Source organism: Neovison vison, chromosome 11 (assembly GCF_020171115.1).
Source record: "Neovison vison isolate M4711 chromosome 11, ASM_NN_V1, whole genome shotgun sequence".
NCBI classification, from domain to species: domain Eukaryota; kingdom Metazoa; phylum Chordata; class Mammalia; order Carnivora; family Mustelidae; genus Neogale; species Neogale vison.
The window spans coordinates 184,501,647-184,521,894 of record NC_058101.1 but is presented as its reverse complement, the minus strand read 5'-3'; the positions used below and the strand labels follow the sequence as shown (position 1 = coordinate 184,521,894).

The 20,248-nt window shown below is 44.0% G+C and overlaps 1 protein-coding gene across 1 annotated transcript in view; it reads right to left on the bottom strand.

Annotated features, from left to right (window-relative positions):
- GSR (glutathione-disulfide reductase) overlaps nucleotides 1–18,698 on the bottom strand; it is a 47,607-nt gene extending 28,909 nt beyond the window's left edge. Inside the window, exons 1-2 of the mRNA XM_044225435.1 lie at nucleotides 18,370–18,698; nucleotides 1,789–1,815 (exon numbers count right to left, since the gene is read on the bottom strand). Coding sequence (XP_044081370.1) covers nucleotides 1,789–1,815; nucleotides 18,370–18,666 — 324 coding nt within the window. The 5' untranslated portion in view covers nucleotides 18,667–18,698. The remainder of the gene's footprint in view (nucleotides 1–1,788; nucleotides 1,816–18,369) is intronic.
- Nucleotides 18,699–20,248: the final 1,550 nt, after the last annotated feature.

Sequence of the window (20,248 nt, the reverse complement as noted above, 5' to 3'; positions counted from 1 at the left end):
CAGGCATCTGGAACTCAAAGGTTTGCTGCATCTCTGTGGAATGCAGCCTAAAATCTGTAAAAGCCTTTTATAACAACTGATCATCAAGATAGCTGAATTCCAGTTGGCATCCAGAACTCTTGATGACAGACAAACTATCATTTTTCTTTGTCAGATAAGCCTGAGACTCCATTTTTGAATAAGCGCTAGGTTTCTTTGTACTGTTCTCCATTTATGCCTAAAGATGAGTAATCGGTGACCCTGCTGGATTCTGCTCATTTTTTAAAATTGAGGTGAAATTCATATAATATAGAATTAACCATTTTATCTGCTAGATTGTTTATCTTAAATAGTACCTACGACAGGTTTGTCAGTACTACAAAATAAGACGGGTTATTTTAAGAAACACCACTATATGTCATCCCATCATGAGGTACTGTATTTATTTACTTCCAATGCGTATGATATATGCTGCTATAGCATCCGACAGCCTCTGGAGAAGCTCTATATGATAGGCTCATCCTAATTAGGGTAATAGCAGCCCCATCCATCTGACTCCTTCTCTACTGCTGCCCCACTCTATCCTTCTAGAGGGCAGTTACTCCAGGCTTTAGCCTGTTCTAGAAAACAAGAGGCAATTAACCAACTGATCTTCAAGAATGCAAAAAGCACTTTGAAGTCAGTAGAGCCCTACAAAAATATAAAGTAAATGTCCTGCATATGTGTTCAGAATAGAATGAATAAACAAAACATAATATACGGGAGCAAAATATTACCAATTCAGGCTACTATACCCAGATGGTATTTAAATAATGAGGTAGCACCAATCAATGGATTTACTACCATAACTGGTTTAAACTACTTTATAACTGATTCACATAATTTATATATCATAATTGCATGACTCCAATTAGAACAGGGTACAAAGGGGCGCTTGGGTGGCTTAGTGGGTTAAAGCCTCTGCCTTCAGCTCAGGCCATGATCCCAGGGTCCTGGGATGGAGCCCTACATCGGGCTCTCTGCTTGGCAGCGAGCCTGCTTCCCCCTGCCCCTCTGCCTACCTCTCTGCCTATTTGTGATCTCTGTCTGTCAAATAAATAAGATCTGTTTAAAAAAAAAAAAAAAAAAAAAAAAGAACAGGGTACAAAATCTAAGGCCAGAAGGAAAGAAAACAATTGAGGAAAAGTCTCCAACAGTAAAAAAGAAACTTTCCTATGATTTAAAAAAAAACAAAAACAAAAAAAACCACAACAACAACAACACACAAAAATCCAAAACCTACCCACCCATACTGGGAAACAGATTATAAAAAACCCTTCTGGCATTATACTCACATATGTGTCACTGAAGAGATTAGGAATATTCGTTTACTGTTTACCAAAAAAATGCCAGTTTAGAATGTAATCTCAGTAACAAAAGGTTTTAAGTTTAGGATTAGAACATGTTAAAGCACGTTCAAATGTGGAGTAAAATTATTTGCCAGCACAAGCAAGAGGCAGCTTTGGAAATAAGAGCTGCCATTTCTTCCTCTTTTTTCACAGGTGAAGGACAAGTTCATTCAGTGTGCCCTACACCACAGATGCCAGGAAAGAAAACCACCACCGTTGTTAAGACAATCCATGAGGCTACAGGATTAAATGAGAATACCTAAGCAGATTCCATTCAATCATTTAGATTGAGAAGATGGACCAGTCCTAATTACTGGACCTAGATATTATCTCACTCATGCACTCTAAGCTAATAAATCAACGTATTGCTTTATCAAACATGTAAAAGAAGTGTGGAAGGAAGAAGAAATAGTAATTTTACCTTTTTGGGTACACATCCAACATTCACCTAGGAGAAAAAAGGACAAATTTTAAGAATATTAAATTCAAATCATCACACAAACCTGCAAGAAATGAACCCCAAGCATCAACCCAGGAGAATTCCTTAAGTTTCTAAGTCACATTCTACCGTTAGTTCCTTTTTGCTATTACGGAGTTGTTAAAGACATGAGTGTTCCTTTTCTTACACAATGAGGCAGGGACCTTTGTTCCTCAGCATTTTCTCAAGAAAAACGGTCACTGAGAAAAAGAGAAAATAGGGGCGCCTGGATGGCTCAGTGGGTTAAGCCGCTGCCTTCGGCTCAGGTCATGATCTCAGGGTCCTGGAATCGAGTCCCGCATCGGGCTCTCTGCTCAGCAGGGAGCCTGCTTCCCTCTCTCTCTCTCTCTCTCTACCAGCCTCTCCATCTACTTGTGATTTCTCTCTGTCAAATAAATAAATAAAATCTTTAAAAAAAAAAAAAAAAGAGAAAATAATTCCACATCCATGGGGCTACGCAGTGCAGGGGTGGAAGAGGTCAGAAGGTGGCCCAAGCCTGAACTTGCACAGAACACAGAAGTCTGAAGCAGAAAAGAAAGCAGCAGAAGGAAAGACCCAGCAGCTAAATAAGGGCAGCTGAAACATCTGAGCAGCTAATCTAGAGGATTTCTGGGAAACTTACTGTGGTAGATGCTGGGGAAAACCCTCAGAATGCCCCTTTGAAAGTCTCTAGCAGAAATATGTTACTTTTCCGGACCAAAGGACAATAAAGAATCAAGCAGTAAGGTTCATCCTACATACATATATATGTGTGGATATATATATGTATATATACATACATGCTTATATATTTATGCTTCCATACTTGCTAGAGACAGACCACAAATTTGGTTCTTGGCCTTCTAGCCAGCAAAACACAAACAATTTTAAGATGTCACATAAAAACTAACCAGTTGTTGGGGCACCTGGGTGGCTCAGCTGGTTGAGCATTTGCCTTTGGCTCAGGTCATGGTCCCGGGTTTCTGGATCCTGGGATCGAGCCCCACATCGAGCCCCGCATCAGGTTTCCCGCTGGGCCAGAAGCCTGCTTCTCCCTTTCCCACTCCCCCTGCTTGTGTTTCCTCTCTCGATGTCTGCCAAATAAATAAATAAAATCTTTAAAAACAAAAACTAACCAGTTGTTTAAGAAAACAACTAGTTATACCCCTCAGACTAGAGAGAAATTTTTTTTTTAAGATTTTATTTATTTGACAGAGAGATCTAGGGAGAGAGGGAACACAAGCAGGGAGAGTGGGAGAAGGAGAAGCAGGCTTCCTGGTGAGCAGGGAGCCTGATGCCACGGCTCGATCCCCCAAGCCTGGGATCATGACCTGAGCTGAAGGCAGCTGCTTACCAGCTGAGCTACCCAGGCACCCCGAGAGTGGGTGCCCAACAGTCCCCGTAAACAAGCTGTAATATATATTTAAGCACAGATTTTTGTTTCCATTTGTTTGTTTCCTTTTGAGCACATGCTAAAAAATGGAACATGGAAAAAAAAAGGTGGGTTAAGGGTACGACTAATTAGACTATAGACTATAATACTGTACTAGAATTATGTGATGTGATAAATATCCTTATGTGGACAATCATATTATATGTATCACGGTAACATGCTGTACACCTTAAACTTACACAAGTGTTGACACGTATGTCAAATGATCTTAATAAAAAAACTAAAAGACTAAGACTGATTAAAACTGTCCCTCGGGTGAAGAAATTCGTACTTGGCTGAATGGGTTAAACACTGGTGTATCTTAGCGGAGGAGCTGGTTGCAGAAGGAAAACTACATTGATCTCACTCTTTCAAAGGGCAAATTAGAGACCCCCTCAGCTCTGGAAACCAGTCATGTAATGTGTATTCCTGATACCTTTTAATCTTATAAATACTGACTGGGAGGTGTTGGTAACATCTTGGCCATTACAATGAAGTTATGAGATCTTTTTAAAAACATTTTTTAGGGGAGCCTGGGTGGCTCAGTCGTTAAGCCTCTGCCTTTGGCTCGGGTCATGGTCCCGGCATCCTGGAATCGAGCCCCATATGGGGCTCCCTGCTCAGCAGGAGGCCTGCTTCTCCCTCTGCCTGCTGCTCCCCCTGCTTGTGTTACCTCTCTGTCCTTTAAAAAAAAAAAAAAAGAAATCTTAAAAAACTTTTTCAGAGAGAGAGAGAGAGAGCGAGCATGAGTGGGGGTGGGGGGTTGGTGTGCGGAAATCAGAGGGAGAGAGAGAGAGAGAATCTTAAGCAGGCTCCCTATCCAGAGCAGAGCCTGATGCAGGGCTTGATCTCCCAGTCCTGAGATCATGACGTGAGCTGAAATCAGGAGTCCAGGAACCCGTAAAGTTATGAGATTTAAACGAGGTCTCCACTATATATCCTTAAAAATATCAGTATGTTCACTCATGCCTAGTGGCATGGAGTAAAGACTCAATATTTAAATAGATGCCTTTTGGACATAATTTTTTTTTAAAAGATTTTATTTATTTATTTGACAGAGAGAAATCACAAGTAGATGGAGAGGCAGGCTCCCCGCTGAGCAGAGAGCCCAATGTGGGACTCAATCCCAGGACCCTGAGATCATGACCTGAGCCAAAGGCAGCGGCTTAACCCACTGAGCCACCCAGGCGCCCCTGGACATAATTTATACTGGATGCTTGCGGCTCTGTTGATCACGACCGTAAGAACTAGGCAGGCTCCCTATAAGCCCAAAGAATACAAGCCTACTTCTTACCGAATATTTTCTAGGTATCCTTTGGTGAAATCTGAACTAAATATATACACACTTGCCAAGGGATTTTATATGAAATGCTAGAGTAAAGGAAACCTGCCCAAATCTCATTAAGATCACGAATATTTGAAAAAGGTCTTATGAACAGTCACAAGCTAGTCCTCTATCTGCAGCATACCTCCTGCGATTTCATTTTAATCCTGTTATTTCCCATTATTCTGCCCTCAGGGATTATAAAGGAGTGAGTTATGTTTCTCTACAGTTGTGCAAGCTATCAGTCATTTGGAGGTTCTTCTAGAAAGAGGTCATATACTCTGGACTTGGATCTTTCATGAGAGTTTGCTACAATAAGGATTCAGAAGGCAAGAGAAAAGGGAACTCAGCATTGAGAGAAGGGTGCAGAATTCAAGCCTCATAAAATAAAGGAATCACACCTACACTAGCATTACAAGCAGGCTATTCAGAAAGTACTTTATATTAGCAATCAGAATAATTTATAGCTTTCTTCCTACACTGCCCTGCATAGGTCTAAGCAGAGGATGTGCTATTTTGCTATTTCTCAACTCCCAAGTATTTGAGTTATGGAAATAGCTGGAATGAGCCAATTCTAATGAAGGAGGAAGACAGGTGTTTCCTATGTGGTAGAAGAGAGGAAGGCAGCTGAAATCCAGCCCCCTGGCAATGATTTTATCATCAGACCTGCCTTTCCTGGCTCATCTGGTGGGCAGGCTTTCCAGTCCCTTCTATGCACAGCTCTATACCCTGCACTCCACAGCTTAAGTTCACCAAGAGGCTTCAATGAGGGGCGCCTGGGTGGTGCAGTGGGTTAAAGCCTCTGCCTTCAGCTCAGGTCATGATCCCAGGGTCCTGGGATCGAGCCCCACATCGGGCTTTCTGCTCAGCAGGGAGCCTGCTTCCTCCTCTCTCAGACTGCCTCTCTGCCTACTTGTAATCTCAGTCTGTCAAATAAATAAATAAAATCTTAAAAAAAAAAAGAGGCTTCAATGAGACAGACTCCAAAACCAATTTCTCCAAAAGTAGAGATGATTTCAATACACTAAATAAATACACTCTATTTGTCCTACAGTCAACCTTCTCTGGCTTCCCAGGAACTTCAAAAGCAATGTAAATTGTTGTAAGAAACTAAATGTTCTGAACCATTCTCAGTCATCATCAATATATTCCTCTTGCACATTTGAGGCTATCTGAAAGCTATTTAAGGCAATTTCTTTTTTTTTTTTTTAATTTATTTATTTAACAGACCGAGATCACAAGTAGGCAGAGAGGCAGGCAGAGAGAGAGGAAGGGAAGCAGGCTCCCTGCTGAGCAGAGAGCCCGATGCGGGTCTCGATCCCAGGACCCTGGGATCATGACCTGAGCTGAAGGCAGAGGCTTCAACCCACTGAGCCACCCAGGCGCCCCTTTAAGGCAATTTCTAAAAAAGTTTGGGACATGCTTCTTCCAAGGGCCAAGACAATCTCTCTCTTGTGCCAAGTGTTATGACTAACTTTGGTTTGCTTTTTAGAAGTTTCAGACTTTTCGCCTTCTATAATGTTTTAACTTGCAATCATTCATTCATTCATTCATTCATAAGTACTGATTAAGCATTCACTCACTTGTGTCAGGCTTTACACAAAACAAAACCCTAAACAGGCATAGTTAGTCCCTGTTCTCTTGGAGCCTCCAGTTCCAACCAGAGTCACAGCATAATCCAAGATGCTGACTCAAGGGTCGGCAGCAGAATCACTCCATTCCTGAAAATTCTGAAGCCTTAGGCTAGAAATCAAGAGGAAGAGGAAGTGGAAAACTGTGACCTTTTTGGGCCAAAGAGTCTATATTCTAGCACAGTACCTTTTGGGTCTGGGATTGGGCTATAACTGAAGAGAGTTCATGACCTTGAAATACACCTCGCCCTGGGGCACCTGGGTGGCTCAGCTGATTAAGCTGCTGACTTGACTTTGGCTCAGGTCGTGATCTCCAGCTCCCTGCTCAGCGGAAAGTCTGCTTCACTCCCTCTCCCTCTACTTGCTCTGTCTCTCTCTCTCTTGGAAATAAATAAATAAATCTTTAAGAAGAAAATTAAAGAAAGAAAGAAAAGAAAAAAGAAATACAACTCGCCCTACTTTGGCAACTCCAGTAATGGGCCTCCAGGGCTTTCCACTGGTTTTAGAAGCCTAGTTACACTTCAGCACAACATAACTGATGACCAGATGCCTCTCTGATTTGAAAGGGAAGAAAAAGACACATTAGTTAACAGAGCTGGGGAAGCCAAAGGTGGAAAGCTCTATACAGTCATGCTCAACCCTTCTTCCTCTCCAGCTGACAAGCACAGCAGGTGGTCAGAAAGAACACAAGCATAGAGTCAGACAGACATGAGTTTGCATCCCAACCTTCCCTCCCACCTACTGGCTGTTGGTGGGTAAGTTTCTAAATCCCTGAGCTCAGTCTCCTATTCCATAAAATGGGAATGCTAACACAGAGGTTTTGAGAAGATGACAGAAAATGCAAATGAAGCACCTCTTTTCTAATTTATGATAGATCTAATGATGACATTGACTCCCCTGAATTATTTCTGCAGTCCTCTAGATCTCTGAGCTCACAGAAGCTTATTGAAAAAAGAAGAGATCAAGTCCCCTGGTGGCTGGCTCCCTTTCAAGAACAAATGGACTGATGGCAGAAAGCTTGTCTCCCAGGCTGGGACACCAGGTTGATGGGTTCTCAGGGCTCTGACTTCCCAGGGGTGCACAAAGCTGATAAGACCTGAAACATACAACACTTTCCACCTGGCAAATTTCCCAGCAAAGCCCTCAGAGGGGCATTAACCAATGATAAACCTTAGAGACAAGTTTCTCATACTCCTCAGTACACCCAACAGCAGAGACACTCCGGCAGCTTTGCCTTACTTACAATCTGACAGTCCACTTCTAAGAACTCCCTGTCCCGATGGTGTTCAGAATCCTTTTCAGTTGGCCTGCCGGCATTGGCTCACAGTGAAGACAGGGGGCCTCTCCCAACAGGGACAGAACATGGGAAGAGTCTGATGATACACGTGGTAAAATTCAGGGGCTTCACCATGTTTCTAGGCCGGGCCCTCTCACCTTTGGTTCTGCCTAGATAGGTAAAAACTTCACACTGCCCTTGTCGGTGGTAAAATGAGGATTTGGTCCCTTGACAACTGCACCTGTCAAGAATGCCACCTGCACCTAACAGCACGATTGATTTAAGTCTTTGGCCACTGGTAAGTGATTCAACCTCCAGGTCCTCTTCCTTCTCTCCTCCCCAGAGGCGGAGGAGGGGGAGACACGGGTGGCAGGGGATGGGAGGTAGAAATGAAATCCTAACCCTCAAATCACAAAGTTAGTTCTCCAGCCAACCATGTCTCATCCTTAGGATCTTTCCAACAGTCACCTCATTAACATATTTAGGTGTGAAATATTCATTTGTTATAAATATCAAGATACCTTTATTACTCGTATCACTTAGAAAATTCCAAGGGGTTTTAGGAGCTCTGTGCCAGGAATGGGAACCAAGACCAAAGGTATATTGTTTTATCATAAATCACAGTATCGTATCTGGACACATATTAAACAACCAATATCCATGTCTTTACCTTCAAATTTCAGACTATAATTAAAGATTAGTACTGGGAGGTATCTAGCTTCAGGGAGAAAGAAAAGGTATTATGTATAAAGCAGAATCTAAAGCAAGAAAATGAAGTGATACAAGAGACAGTAACAAAGGTTGGAATTAAAATCATTTTGGCTTAGGGCACCTGGTGGCTTAGATGGTTAAGCATTTCCCCCAGGTAGTGATCTCAGGGTCCTGGGATAGAGCCCAGCATTGGGTTTCCTGCTCAAAGAGGAGTCAGCTTCTCCCTCTCACTCTCTCTGCTCTCTCTCTCTCTCAAATAAATACATAAAATCTTTAAAATAAATTGGCTTTGACTCAATACTCAGCTAAGCAGAATATAAGATTAATGTAGACCTCTCAATCCCAGGTGTCAACTTTATTTTTTAAGATTGATTTATTCATTTTATTATCTTTTGTTTTTTTAAGAAAAAAATTTTTTTTGAATCTTTAAGATTTTATTTATTTATTTATTTATTTGACAGAGAGACAGACAGCACAAGCAGGGGAGGAGGAGTGGGAGAGGAAGCATGACCTGAGCTGAAGGGAGACGCTTCATGACTGAGTCACCCAGGCACCCCTATTTATTTATTTTAGATAGAATGTGCGCATCGGAGAGCGTGAGCTGGGAGAGGGGTAGAGAGAGAGAGAGAAAGAGAATCTCAAGCAGACTCCCCAGTGAGCACAAAGCCCAACAGAGGGTTTGATCCATGACTCTGAGATCATGACCTGAGCCGATATCAGGAGCTGGATGCTAAACCTACTGAACCACCCAGGTGCCCCTCAACTGTCAATTTTTTTTTTTTAAAAGAATTTTATTTATTTATTTGTCAGAGACAGAGGGAGAGAGAGCGAGTGAGCACAGGCAGACAGAGAGGCAGGCAGAGTCAGAGGGAGAAGCAGGCTCCCTGCCGAGCAAGGAGCCTGATGTGGGACTCGATCCCAGAACCCTGGGATCATGACCTGAGCCGAAGGCAGCGGCTTAACCCACTGAGCCACCCAGGCGTCCCTCAACTGTCAAATGTAAAAGACCTGTTACTCTGAGGCATGCAGGGGGACCCAAAAGTAGCTACATGAGACAAAACTTCTGCACCACCAGTTCTCTACCCCCTGATGAGCACACTGCAGTGATGTGTGGCCCCACATCTTTTTTTTTTTTTTTTTAAGATTTTATTTATTTATTTGACAGAGAAAGGGACAGCAAGAGAGGGAACAGAAGCAGGGAGAGTGAGAGAGGGAGAGATAGGCTTCGTGCTGTGCAGGGAGCCTAACAACAGGACTGGATCCTTCGAACCTGAGCCGAAGGCAGACGCTTAATGACTGAACCACTCAGGCGCCCTGGCCCCACATCTCCTGCTCCCCACCAAAAGAAAAGGACCTAGTATCCTATGTATCCTCATTTCATATCTAATGTTGTAACACCCAGTGAATAAGTGATTATTAATGATAAGATCATTAGTCTTTCCACTAAATGCCTTCAATCTGACTCTACAAGAAACATTCTCTGTTATGACTTGTTCAAAGTACCATTTACAAAGAAATAGGACCCTTGAGAGGTTCAGAGGCAGCCTTTCCTTCTAGCCCCGCAGATTTCTGAGGCAGATGACAAAGCACTATTATACAAATCCTAGCGCAAAAAAATTAATCAACAGGGTAAATCAAAAGACCAATTTCAACATTTGGATTTGCCTACTTCAACAAACCCCACCCTTTCTGATCACTCGTTTATCTGGCACTTACAAATACAGGTGTGCCACACCTTACGAAACTCTAAACCCACAAAACAAATTAGGGTAACTTTCTGTTTTTAAGGGCTTCCTGTCAATACTGAAGGTGTGTTGAAGTACGTGGGCAGCTCAGTCGGTTAAACGTCCACCTTCAGCTCAGGTCATGATCCCAGAATCCTGGGATCAAGTCCAGGGTAATGCTCCCTGCTCAGCAGGGAGCCTGCTTCTCCCTCTGCCTTTACCCCCTCGCCAATCCCCTGCTTATGTGCACATTCTCGCTCTCACTCTCTCCCTCTCTTTCTCAAATAAATAAACAAAATCTTTTTAAAAATACTGAAGGTATGATCTCCTTTTGTAAATGTCCATTTAAAAATGAATATTCAACCTTGGAACATTATACTAAAATGAAGGAAATAATTCAAATATTGCAGGATTCCACCTACATGTGATATCTAAAACAGTCAAATTCATAGACCCAAAGAATGGAGTTGTGGTTGCCAGGGTCTGGGCAGGGGTGGGAGAGGAATGGGAAGTTACTCATCAACCGGCACAAAATTTCAGTTAAGCAGGATGAGTAAGCTCTACGTATCCTGCTGTATCACATTGTACCTAAAGTCAACAATACTGTACTGCGTGCTTAAAATTTTTTTTTAAAGTGTGTTCAGCCTTTTGTGGAGATATCGGCATCATAATATCAAAGTACATGTTATCCAAAAAAAAAAAAAAAAAAAAGTACATGTTATCACCTCCAAGGGTCAGTTGATTTACATGTTGTTAATATGTAAGTCATTGTTTTCAGCCTAGATAAATACAAACAGCGGTCTACTTAGAAGCTTGTTTCTCAGGCATCTTTTAAAACCCCCAACTAGGGGTACCTGGGTGGCTCAGCGTCTGCCTTGGGCTCAGGTCATGATCCCAGAGTCCTGGGATAGAGCACCCTGCTGGGCTCCCAGCTCGGTGGGAAGCCTGCTTCTCTCTCTCCCTCTCCCTCTGCTTGTGTTCCTCTCTTGCTGTGTCTCTCTGTCAAATAAATAAAATCTATAAATAAATAAATAAATAAATACCCTGTCTTTCCTGCTACCCTCTCCAACTGGCACTGTGAAGCACCATTCACAATGACATTAGTAATCAAGAAGGCTTTTTATTAGGTAGAAACTTCCAGCTAGAAATCAGTAAGTCATGGGGCTGTAATGCACAGCATGGTTAATGGTTAATAATACTATATCGCATTTTTTGAAGTTGCAAATTCTACTCTTAAGAGTAGATCTTCAAAGTTCTTATCACAAGGGCACCTGGGTGGCTTAGCCAGTTAAGCATCTCCCTTCAGCTCAGGTCATGATCCCTCTGCCTCTGCTCCTTCTCCCTGCTCGTGCCCGCTCTCTCACTCTCTCTCAAATAAATAAAATCTTAAAATAAAAATAAAATAGCTTGGGCGCCTGGGTGGCTCAGTGGGTTAAGCCGCTGTCTTCGGCTCAGGTCATGATCTCAGGGTCCTGGGATCGAGTCCCGCATCGGGCTCTCTGCTCAGCAGGGTGCCTGCTTCCCTCTCTCTCTCTCTGCCTGACTCTCTGTCTACTTGTGATTTCTCTCTGTCAAATAAATAAATAAAATCTTTAAAAAATAAATAAAATAAAATAAAATAGCTTAAAAATTAAAATTAAAATTAAAATTAAAAATCTTAAAATAAAAATAAATTACCACAAGGAAAAAATATTTGTAACTCTGTATGGGGACAAGTTTAACTCAACTTCTGGTGGTGATCATTCCACCGGATACACAAATATGGAATCATTATGCTGTATACCTAAACTAATACAATGTTATATGTCAATTATACCTCAATTAAAAAAGGAAAGAAGAGAAGAGAGGAGAGGAGAGGAGGGGAGGGGAGGGCAGGGGAGAGGAGGGAGGCTTTTGGCCCAGTAATCAAACCTTCGTACCAACTCTCATTGGTGAGAACTGCTCGTCTATTCCATAAGAACCCATTTACTCTTCACCACAGGATTACTACACTCAGCAAGAACACTGGAACATGTGCTCCCACAGGCCCTGGGGCAAAGGAGCAGTAAATCAGAAAGAACTCTTCCTCAAGCTGACTCTTCCCAGGTCTGCGTAGGCAGAGAACTGAACCACAGAGACAAAGCTTCCAGAAGGTTCTCATTCACTATGGCTCTGGGCAGTCTTTGCATTTCTCCCCGCTCTACGGTTGATCATGAGGGAAGTATTACACTTAACTTTTTGGAGATGCCAAAAACTGAATTCAAAGATTATTTCATTTATTTTTTCTGCCCTCAGAAATGACTTAACACAACAGGCAACAAGAGATTACGATCTTCACTGAATTCTTTCAATTCTTTTCTTTCAGCTTCCCACTTTTAGCAACCAACCTACTCTACATCCTACTCTATCAGATCACAACTTGTTGCTTAATGAAGAAAAATAAAGACCAGTTTGAGGGTAGAATCATGTTAGAGGAGAGCTACCCCAGGCCTCTCGACCTCGTTTATCCATTAGAAGTTTGATAGCAGTTCTGGCCCCTAATTGCTTCTTTCACTTTGAACTAAAGGAGATCAGAATATGCCACCCCAAACTATGCTACTTGAGCATATGGATTATTTTGAGCTAAAGATAATTAAAAGCAAAGGAGGACCTCCCTGCCCTCCTTCTTTCTGCCTAATAACAGGGCATAAATTTCCCTTTGTGAAGGTATTCCTTACCCCTCTTCTATACGAGGAGGAGGGGAACAACCCTAATCACAGAAGAGGGAAAAAGCAGTGAGCAGAATCTACAGGAAAAAAAGAAAAAAAGAAAAAAACCTTATTAAAGTAACCTTTAGGGACGCCTGGGTGGCTCAGTTGGTTAAGCAGCTGCCTTCGGCTCAGGTCATGATCCCAGCATCCTGGGATGGAGTCCCACATCGGGCTCCTTGCTCAGCGGGGAGCCTGCTTCTCCCTCTGCCTCTGCCTGCTATGGCTTGCTTTCTCACTCTCCCTCTGACAAATAAATAAATAAAATCTTTAAAAAAAATTTTTTTAAATAAATAAATAAAGTAACCTTTATCAGGGTGCCTGAGTGGCTCAGTTGGTTAAGTGTTAAAAACAAAAAAAAAAAAAAAAAAAAAAAAACCTTTATCTTCCATTAGCTTCCCTCATATATTTACCTTTCTACAATTTACTGCTACTAGAAGCCCAAACCTCCTTTCCTTTGCCAGTCACTTCTCCACAATTTATTACCCTTTGTTATATTGGTATTAAGCTCCCAGGCCTAAGTGCTCCTTTTTCACATGCAGTCCATCTGCATGTGAAATAAATTCCTATAAATCTGTCTACTATTGGCCTAATTTGCAGGCTCCAGTTACTAAACCTAAGAGGGTAGAGGAAAAGGTTTTCCTCCCCTACAGAACACAATATGGGGCGAAGTCATCTCACACTTGAACTTAACAGCTTAAAAATTTCTATCCCCCAAAAAAAATTTTAAAAAAGGAAAAGGAAAAAAAAAAGGTGATGGCACACCTAGGTGGCTCAGTTGGTTAAGCGGCTGCCTTCACCCAGGCCACGATCCCACCATCCTGGGATCGAGCCCCGTATCAGGCTCCCTGTCCAGCAGAGAACCTGCTTCTCCCTCTCCCTCTGCCTGCTGCTCTGCCTACTTGTGCTCTCTCTCTGTCAAAAATTTAAAAAAAAAAACAACTTTTTTTTAAACAAAGTCTTTGGTACACCAACATGCATCATTCATCTTGAAAATGAACGTTTTGGGGTGCCTGGGTGGCTCAGATGATTAAATGTCTGCTTTCAGCTCAGGTCATGATCCCAGGGTCCTGGGACTGAACCCCACCTCGGGCTCCCTGCACAGTGGGGAGCCTGCTTCCCCCTCTCCCGCTCCCACTGTTTGTGCTCTCTCTCTCTGTCAAATCAAGGAAGGATGGAAGGAAGGAAAGAAGGAAACGCATGCCTTCTTGGAAGGGGCCTACTCAATCACATCACAGAATGTTTAAAAAAAAAAAAAAGCCTCCTAGAAAAGGAAGATTGAGGAAAAGTCAGAAAATCAAGCCAAATAGTCACATTGTGTAGATAACCTTGGAAGGCATTCTCCACTAGCTGCCTCAGAGGCATAAAATTATGAAACCAAGAAATTAATGACCCTAGGACCACATTCACTGTCAGCTGACCTGCAGTTATGCATAATTCACCAGATTCATCCTAATGCTTCATACTGTCCCTTCTTCCTATAAAGACGCTGCCACTGTGTCTGGCTCATGTTATACCAAAATCAGAATGGAGCTCTTTAAAAATACATCTGCTCTGGCTTCACACCATACCTACTAAATCAGGAGTTACAGGGTGAAGGCCAGTGTGGTAGACAGACCCTTTAAGTGTTTTTGGAGTAAATGTCTGGTCCCTAAGAAAGAGGGGTAAGAAGGTTCCTTCTCTGTAGTAAAGAATAAGGCTTAAACAGGTTCATCAAGTCACAGTTTCTTCGCACTAATACATCAAAGCTCTAGTTTCCAATGGCTAGGACGCCAGTTCCATAGGTCATAGCATGCTTGGTTTGTTTTCAACCACATTTTAGCTGACATTCACGCTGCTCCTCAGTAAAGTAAGGGTGCTGAACCGGAACAATGCTTCCCAAATTCCTACAAAGATCTGTGTGAGTCCAATCCTAAATGAAATGAAAATAACCAGGTCCATGTAGTGTTTCATAAAGCTAAAAGTATTGGGGCACCTGGGTGGCTCAGTCAGTTAAGTGTGTGCCTTTGGCTCAGGTCATGATCCTGGGGTCCTGGAATCGAGCTCCCCATCAAGCTCCCTGCTCATAGGGGAGTCTGCTTCTCTCTTTTTCTCCCTCTGTGTGTGCTCTCTCTCTAGTCCTTGCTCTCTCTCTCTCTCACTCTCTCAAATAAATAAATAAAATCTTTTAAAAAATTATTAAAATATTGCACAGAAAGTTTAGAAACTGCAGATAACACCTACAATGTAAGCTCCACAAAGACAGAGATTTTTATCTGCTTTGTTTGCTGCCGAAACCCCAGCATCCAAAAAAATACCTGAATGGGTGGCAATATGAATTAATAAATGAGCAGACAAAAATAGAACAATTAAAAACAAAACACAATCCCACAGGGCACCTTGGTGGCTCAGTCAGTTGAGTGGCTGCCTTCACTCAGGTCATGATCTTACGGGTCCTGAAATCAAGTCCCACATCAAGCTCCCTGCTCGGAGAAGAGTTTGCTTCTCCCCTCCACAACTCATGATCACTCTTTCTCGCTAATAAATAAATAAAAATCTTAAAAAGCCACAATTCCACTAACTACAGGAAGACTTTAATTTGAATCCTCAGTGTGAATTTAACCACAGCAACTTTAAAAATTCACCACACTCCAGAATCAAAATATTTAGGGAAAAAATGCTTAACGAATCAATTTTTTTTTAAAGACTTTATTTATTTATTTGACAGACAGAGATCACAAGTAGGCAGAGAGGCAGGCAGAGAGGGAGGAGGAAGCAGACTCCCTGCTGAGCAGAAAGCCCAATAAATGTGGGGCTCCATCCCAGGACCCTGAGACCATGACCTGAGCCAAAGGCAGAGGTTTAACCCATTGAGCCACCCAGGCACCCCTTAAAGAATCAATGTTAAAGAAATTTCTACTTGACTGTCCCAAAGGACTTCTTTACTAGTACCACTACCATAAAACCACTTTTATGCAGCCACTCCCCTATGCAAAAACCTTTCACACAGTTCACTTCATTCTTTTTAAGTAAGCTCTACACCCAGTGTGGGGCTTGAACTCACTACCCCAAGACTAAGAGTCACATGCTCTACGGACTGAGCCAAACAAGAGCCCCCAGAAAGTTCATTTTTTTTTTTTTTAACCACAACCTACCCATCAGCTTCCCACATCTTACTTCTATTAGAGACACCCTCTGTTCTAAATTCAATTACACAACATAACCTGCCCCTCTGCCTTTGCCTCTGACCCTATCAAAAAATGGTACTAATCCTGTTCAGGTTCAGAAAGATACTCTCTCCTTCAAGAAACCATCCGTCCCACAGTGCCCAGGCAGAAGTAATGGTTCCAACTCTCTTCTTAGCTACTGTAATTTTTCACTATCAGCAGCAAGGTGTTAAGGTCTACATTTTGGAGTTAAGGTCTACATTTTCCTTCCCCACTGTATTGTAAATTCCCTATGGGAAGGGACTTTTGGCCATATAAATATTTGTATCTACCCTTTTCTCTCTGCCTACCTCAATCCAAGTACCGGGCATTTAGAATACACGAAATGAAGACATGAACAAATGAAATTATGTGCTTCAGAGGGCCTCCCTTTTCCCTGCACCTGCTTGGAAATCACTGGACATCAGAAATTTATTACTGCAACTATGGCTAGCCTAGATATCTGGAATTCTTAAATTCAAACTCCCATCTTATCGACTGTTATATATTCTCTGATATTAACAGATACCCACACCCTTCCTTGTAATTCAAAGCCAAAAGCCAGTTTGAGAAGAACCAAATGGAATGTGATGCAAGTGTGAAGTAGGGGATTTCCCAATGTTTACAGGAAAAAAAAGTTGCTGTAGCAGAACGATACAGGCAAGGCCAGGCATTTTATAAGGAAGCTGTAAATGGCTGACCAGAGCTATTCTTCGCTGGGTCTCAGATGTAATTTACCTCTTAGTGTATTCATATGTGTGTATTCATATTCCTAAGAAGAACCTAAAAATGAGGCCAGCCCCTTCTTGAGTAATATCAGTGGAACCAAGCAAGGATGATGGATGTCACAACTGTGTGACATAACACGGAAGAAGGAAAACTGAGAAAAGTAAAGAGATACAGGGGGACCTGGCTGGCTTAGTCAGTAAAGTGTGAGACTCTTGATCTCTGGATCTCTGGATGTGAGCCCCAGGCTGGGTGTAGAAATGACTTAAAACAAAATCTTAAAAAAGAAAGGAGGTACAAAGATGAGAAATCATCAAGAGTTCTCACCAGCTGTCCAGGGGCCTCCTATTGGCACCCCTCAATCTGCTTTCCGCTGAGACAGACTAATGGAGTCTACGCTAAGATGTCAAGGAGCAAGTTGATCATTACCAGGGATTTTTCCCTTCTGCCATTCCCATTTTCATTTTGAACGTAAAAAATGAGTACTGGACAATGAAGTTAGCCCTTTCACAAGCTGTCAATTTTGATTTTGATTCATTACGCGTAAGGTTATTGAGCAAGATATTTTGTTAAGGTGATAAGAGGTGCAAAATACATGAACCCATCCCTGCCCTTAAGGAGTTCCCAATCTGGCACAATTTAAATATCAATCTCCAGAACACTGTGGAGAACACTTCCCAATCCCAGGTTACTCTTCGATACAAAATTTTAACATTAATTGCAACTACTTCACCCAAATCTTGCGACAGAAAAGGCCACACCAGTAACATGGAAACAATTTTTTAATGATAAAGCTTCTCAATCATAAGATTTTACGACCCTCTTTTTTGGAGGCGGTTCTAAAATCTACCCCCTTCCCCCCAAAAAAAGACAAAACCAACAAAAAGAAAAAGGTCTGAGAATTCAATTAAGAGTAAATCCTAGGGGCGCCTGGGTGGCTCAGTGGGTTAAGCCGCTGCCTTCGGCTCAGGTCATGATCTCAGGGTCCTGGAATCGAGTCCCGCATCGGGCTCTCTGCTCAGCAGGGAGCCTGCTTCTCTCTCTCTCTCTCTGCCTGCCTCTCCATCTACTTGTGATTTCTCTCTGTCAAATAAATACATAAAATCTTTAAAAAAAAAAAAAAAAAGAGTAAATCCTACATCGAGGTAATCTATAGTCAGTGGTTGTCAATCTTGGCTGCAATCAATCACCCGTGGAGCTTCTAAAAACTCCCAAAGCCCAGGCTGCTCCTGGGAGGAGTGAAATCAGAAGTCGCGGGAGTGGAACCCACAGCAGAATTTTCCCAGCTCCTCAGGTGATTGGAATGTGCGGTCAAGGGCGAGAACCCCTGCTGCAAATCATTCTGCCCCTGGAAGTGAAAGGAGAGGATCAGGATCGTCTTCCTCAAGGATCAGTACCCAGTCCCGCTCCCCAACTCCCTACCCCCCACGCCAGCTGCGATTTCTCCACGGGCAGTTGTTTCACGGATCTAGGGGTGAGATCAAGGATGGGTTGCCACACTCTTCCACCTTGAGGAGGGAGGATGCAGTGAAGTTCTGTTAGGTTTAACCACCTGCGGTTAACACTGTCCCTGCGCTGGCACAGACCACGGCTCGGGTTTGGGAGCCGCAGAGAAGCCCTTCACACTCGTCCCCTCTAAACTTGCTGGGACCCTGACCTCAGATGCGGGTGGGAAAGCAGAGAGCACGGCGCTGGGTACCCATCCCGGGACGGACGGACCTAGGCGCTAGGAAAGAGGACAGGCTGCCCCTGCAGAGCGCGGAGAAAGCCCGGCTGCCAGACGACGCGAAGCCGGGGACCTCGTACTCACGCATGTTCCGCCCAGCTTGTGGCTCTCCACCACCGCGGCCCTAGCGCCCAGCTCCGCCGCCCTGCGGGCGCTGGCCAGCCCGCCCGAGCCGCCCCCGATCACCAGGTAGTCGTAAGAGGCCACAACGCCGGCGGCAGGCGGAGGGCGCTGCGGCTGCGGCTCCTGCCTGCAAGCCATGGCGCGGGAGCCGGCGCGGGTGGGCCGCGACTGAGGCAGCGGGAAGCGGGGGAAGGCGCGCGCCACCCGCCGCCAGCTCGGCCCGGCGTTCCCGCTCAGGGCCCGGCGCAGCAGGGCCATGCACGCGGAAGTGCGCGCGAAGGCGGGGGGTGGGGGGTGGGGAGGGCGGGGGCGCGGGCGGTCCGGGAGAAGGCGGGCGGCCAGCGCAGCCTCACGGTGACTAAGCACCCGGCCCGGGCGCGGGGGCGGGGGGCCGTGCGGGGAAGGGGTGGGGCTCCCTGGCCGCTGCCCCGCGGGCTACCAGGGGAACCCGCCCCCACCCCGCCCCCCAGCACGCCAGCCAGCCGGCCCGGCCCGAACCGACCCGGTTAGCTGGGGCTCTCTCCGCCGTCACCCCAACAGCCGGGACCCCGCACCCGAGTGGTATCAACCGGATGTAGGTTTCCGAAGGCCCGCGGGGCGAGGAAGGAAGAACGCCCTCTTTTGTTTCACCGCCTTTTCCTGAGCGGGCACCTTGGGAGTTGCCAGTGGCGTCAATTTCTCGAGGAAGGGAGGTTTGCCCCTCATTATTTTGGAGGGTGGTGTTTCTCAAAGTTTGTTCCGCAGGCCACCTGGAGGGCTGATTTGCCGATTCGTGGGCTTTAATCCAGACAGGCTAAATCGGATTCTCTGGGGGGCCGGACCTCAGCCATCTATGCTTTAAACAATTCTCTAGCTTTCACGCACATTTAGTTTGGGAAACATTGGAATAAATATTTTGGTGATCCACAAGTTAAGCATAAAGAAAGGTTAGAGACGGAGATACAAAAGCATTTTACTCCCAAGCAAGAGAGACTGGAGTGTCGTTTTAGAGTATCTGGGACTACCATTGCACAGTTCTGTGGTGATAAGCCACCTTCTGCAGGGCTGTGACCCAGGCCATCACCCACAGGCTGAGGGCCCTCTCTAGTCTAGCCCGAGGAGTGAAGGTCCATGTCAGAGAAGCTGGACCCAGCACACTGAAGGGGAATGGGAACGAACTACACTCCAGTTAAAACGGTATCCACTTCTTTTTTTAAGCTTTTTTTCTTTCCTGATTAGAAAGTAATATAGGGGAAGAAGAAGCAACAGAGTTAGGAAAATCAGCATTTTGCAACTAGCCTAATAATAATTGTTGTGTCATTAAACATCAGTAAATGTGAAAACGGCTTGATGGGGAGAAGCTTATTTACACAATCTTAGACTATGTCCCCACAGCTTGCTATTGATCACAAAGGGAGAAAAGTAACTTTACAGGGTGCCAGACACCACCATACCCAAGTGATCAAAGTTGGATATTGCCAGTAATGAAACTATTATTGTGGGTGCTGCGATGTGATGAGAGTAAGAAGTACATAACTTGGGGCGCCTGGGTGGCTCAGTGGGTTAAAGCCTCTGCTTTCAGCTCAGGTCATGATCTCAGGGTCCTGGGATCGAGCCCCGCATGGGGCTCTCTGCTCAGCGGGGAGCCTGCTTCCTCCTCTCTCTCTGCCTGCCTCTCTGCCTATTTGTGATCTCTGTCAAATGGATGAATAAAATCTTAAAAAAAAAAAAAGAAGAAGAAGAAGTACACAACTTAACTTCACTATGTAGTATTTGTGCTGGAAATCCATAATCTGAATCTAATCATGAGGTAACACTCAGAAAAACACACACTGAGGAGAATTTTACAAACAACTAGCCC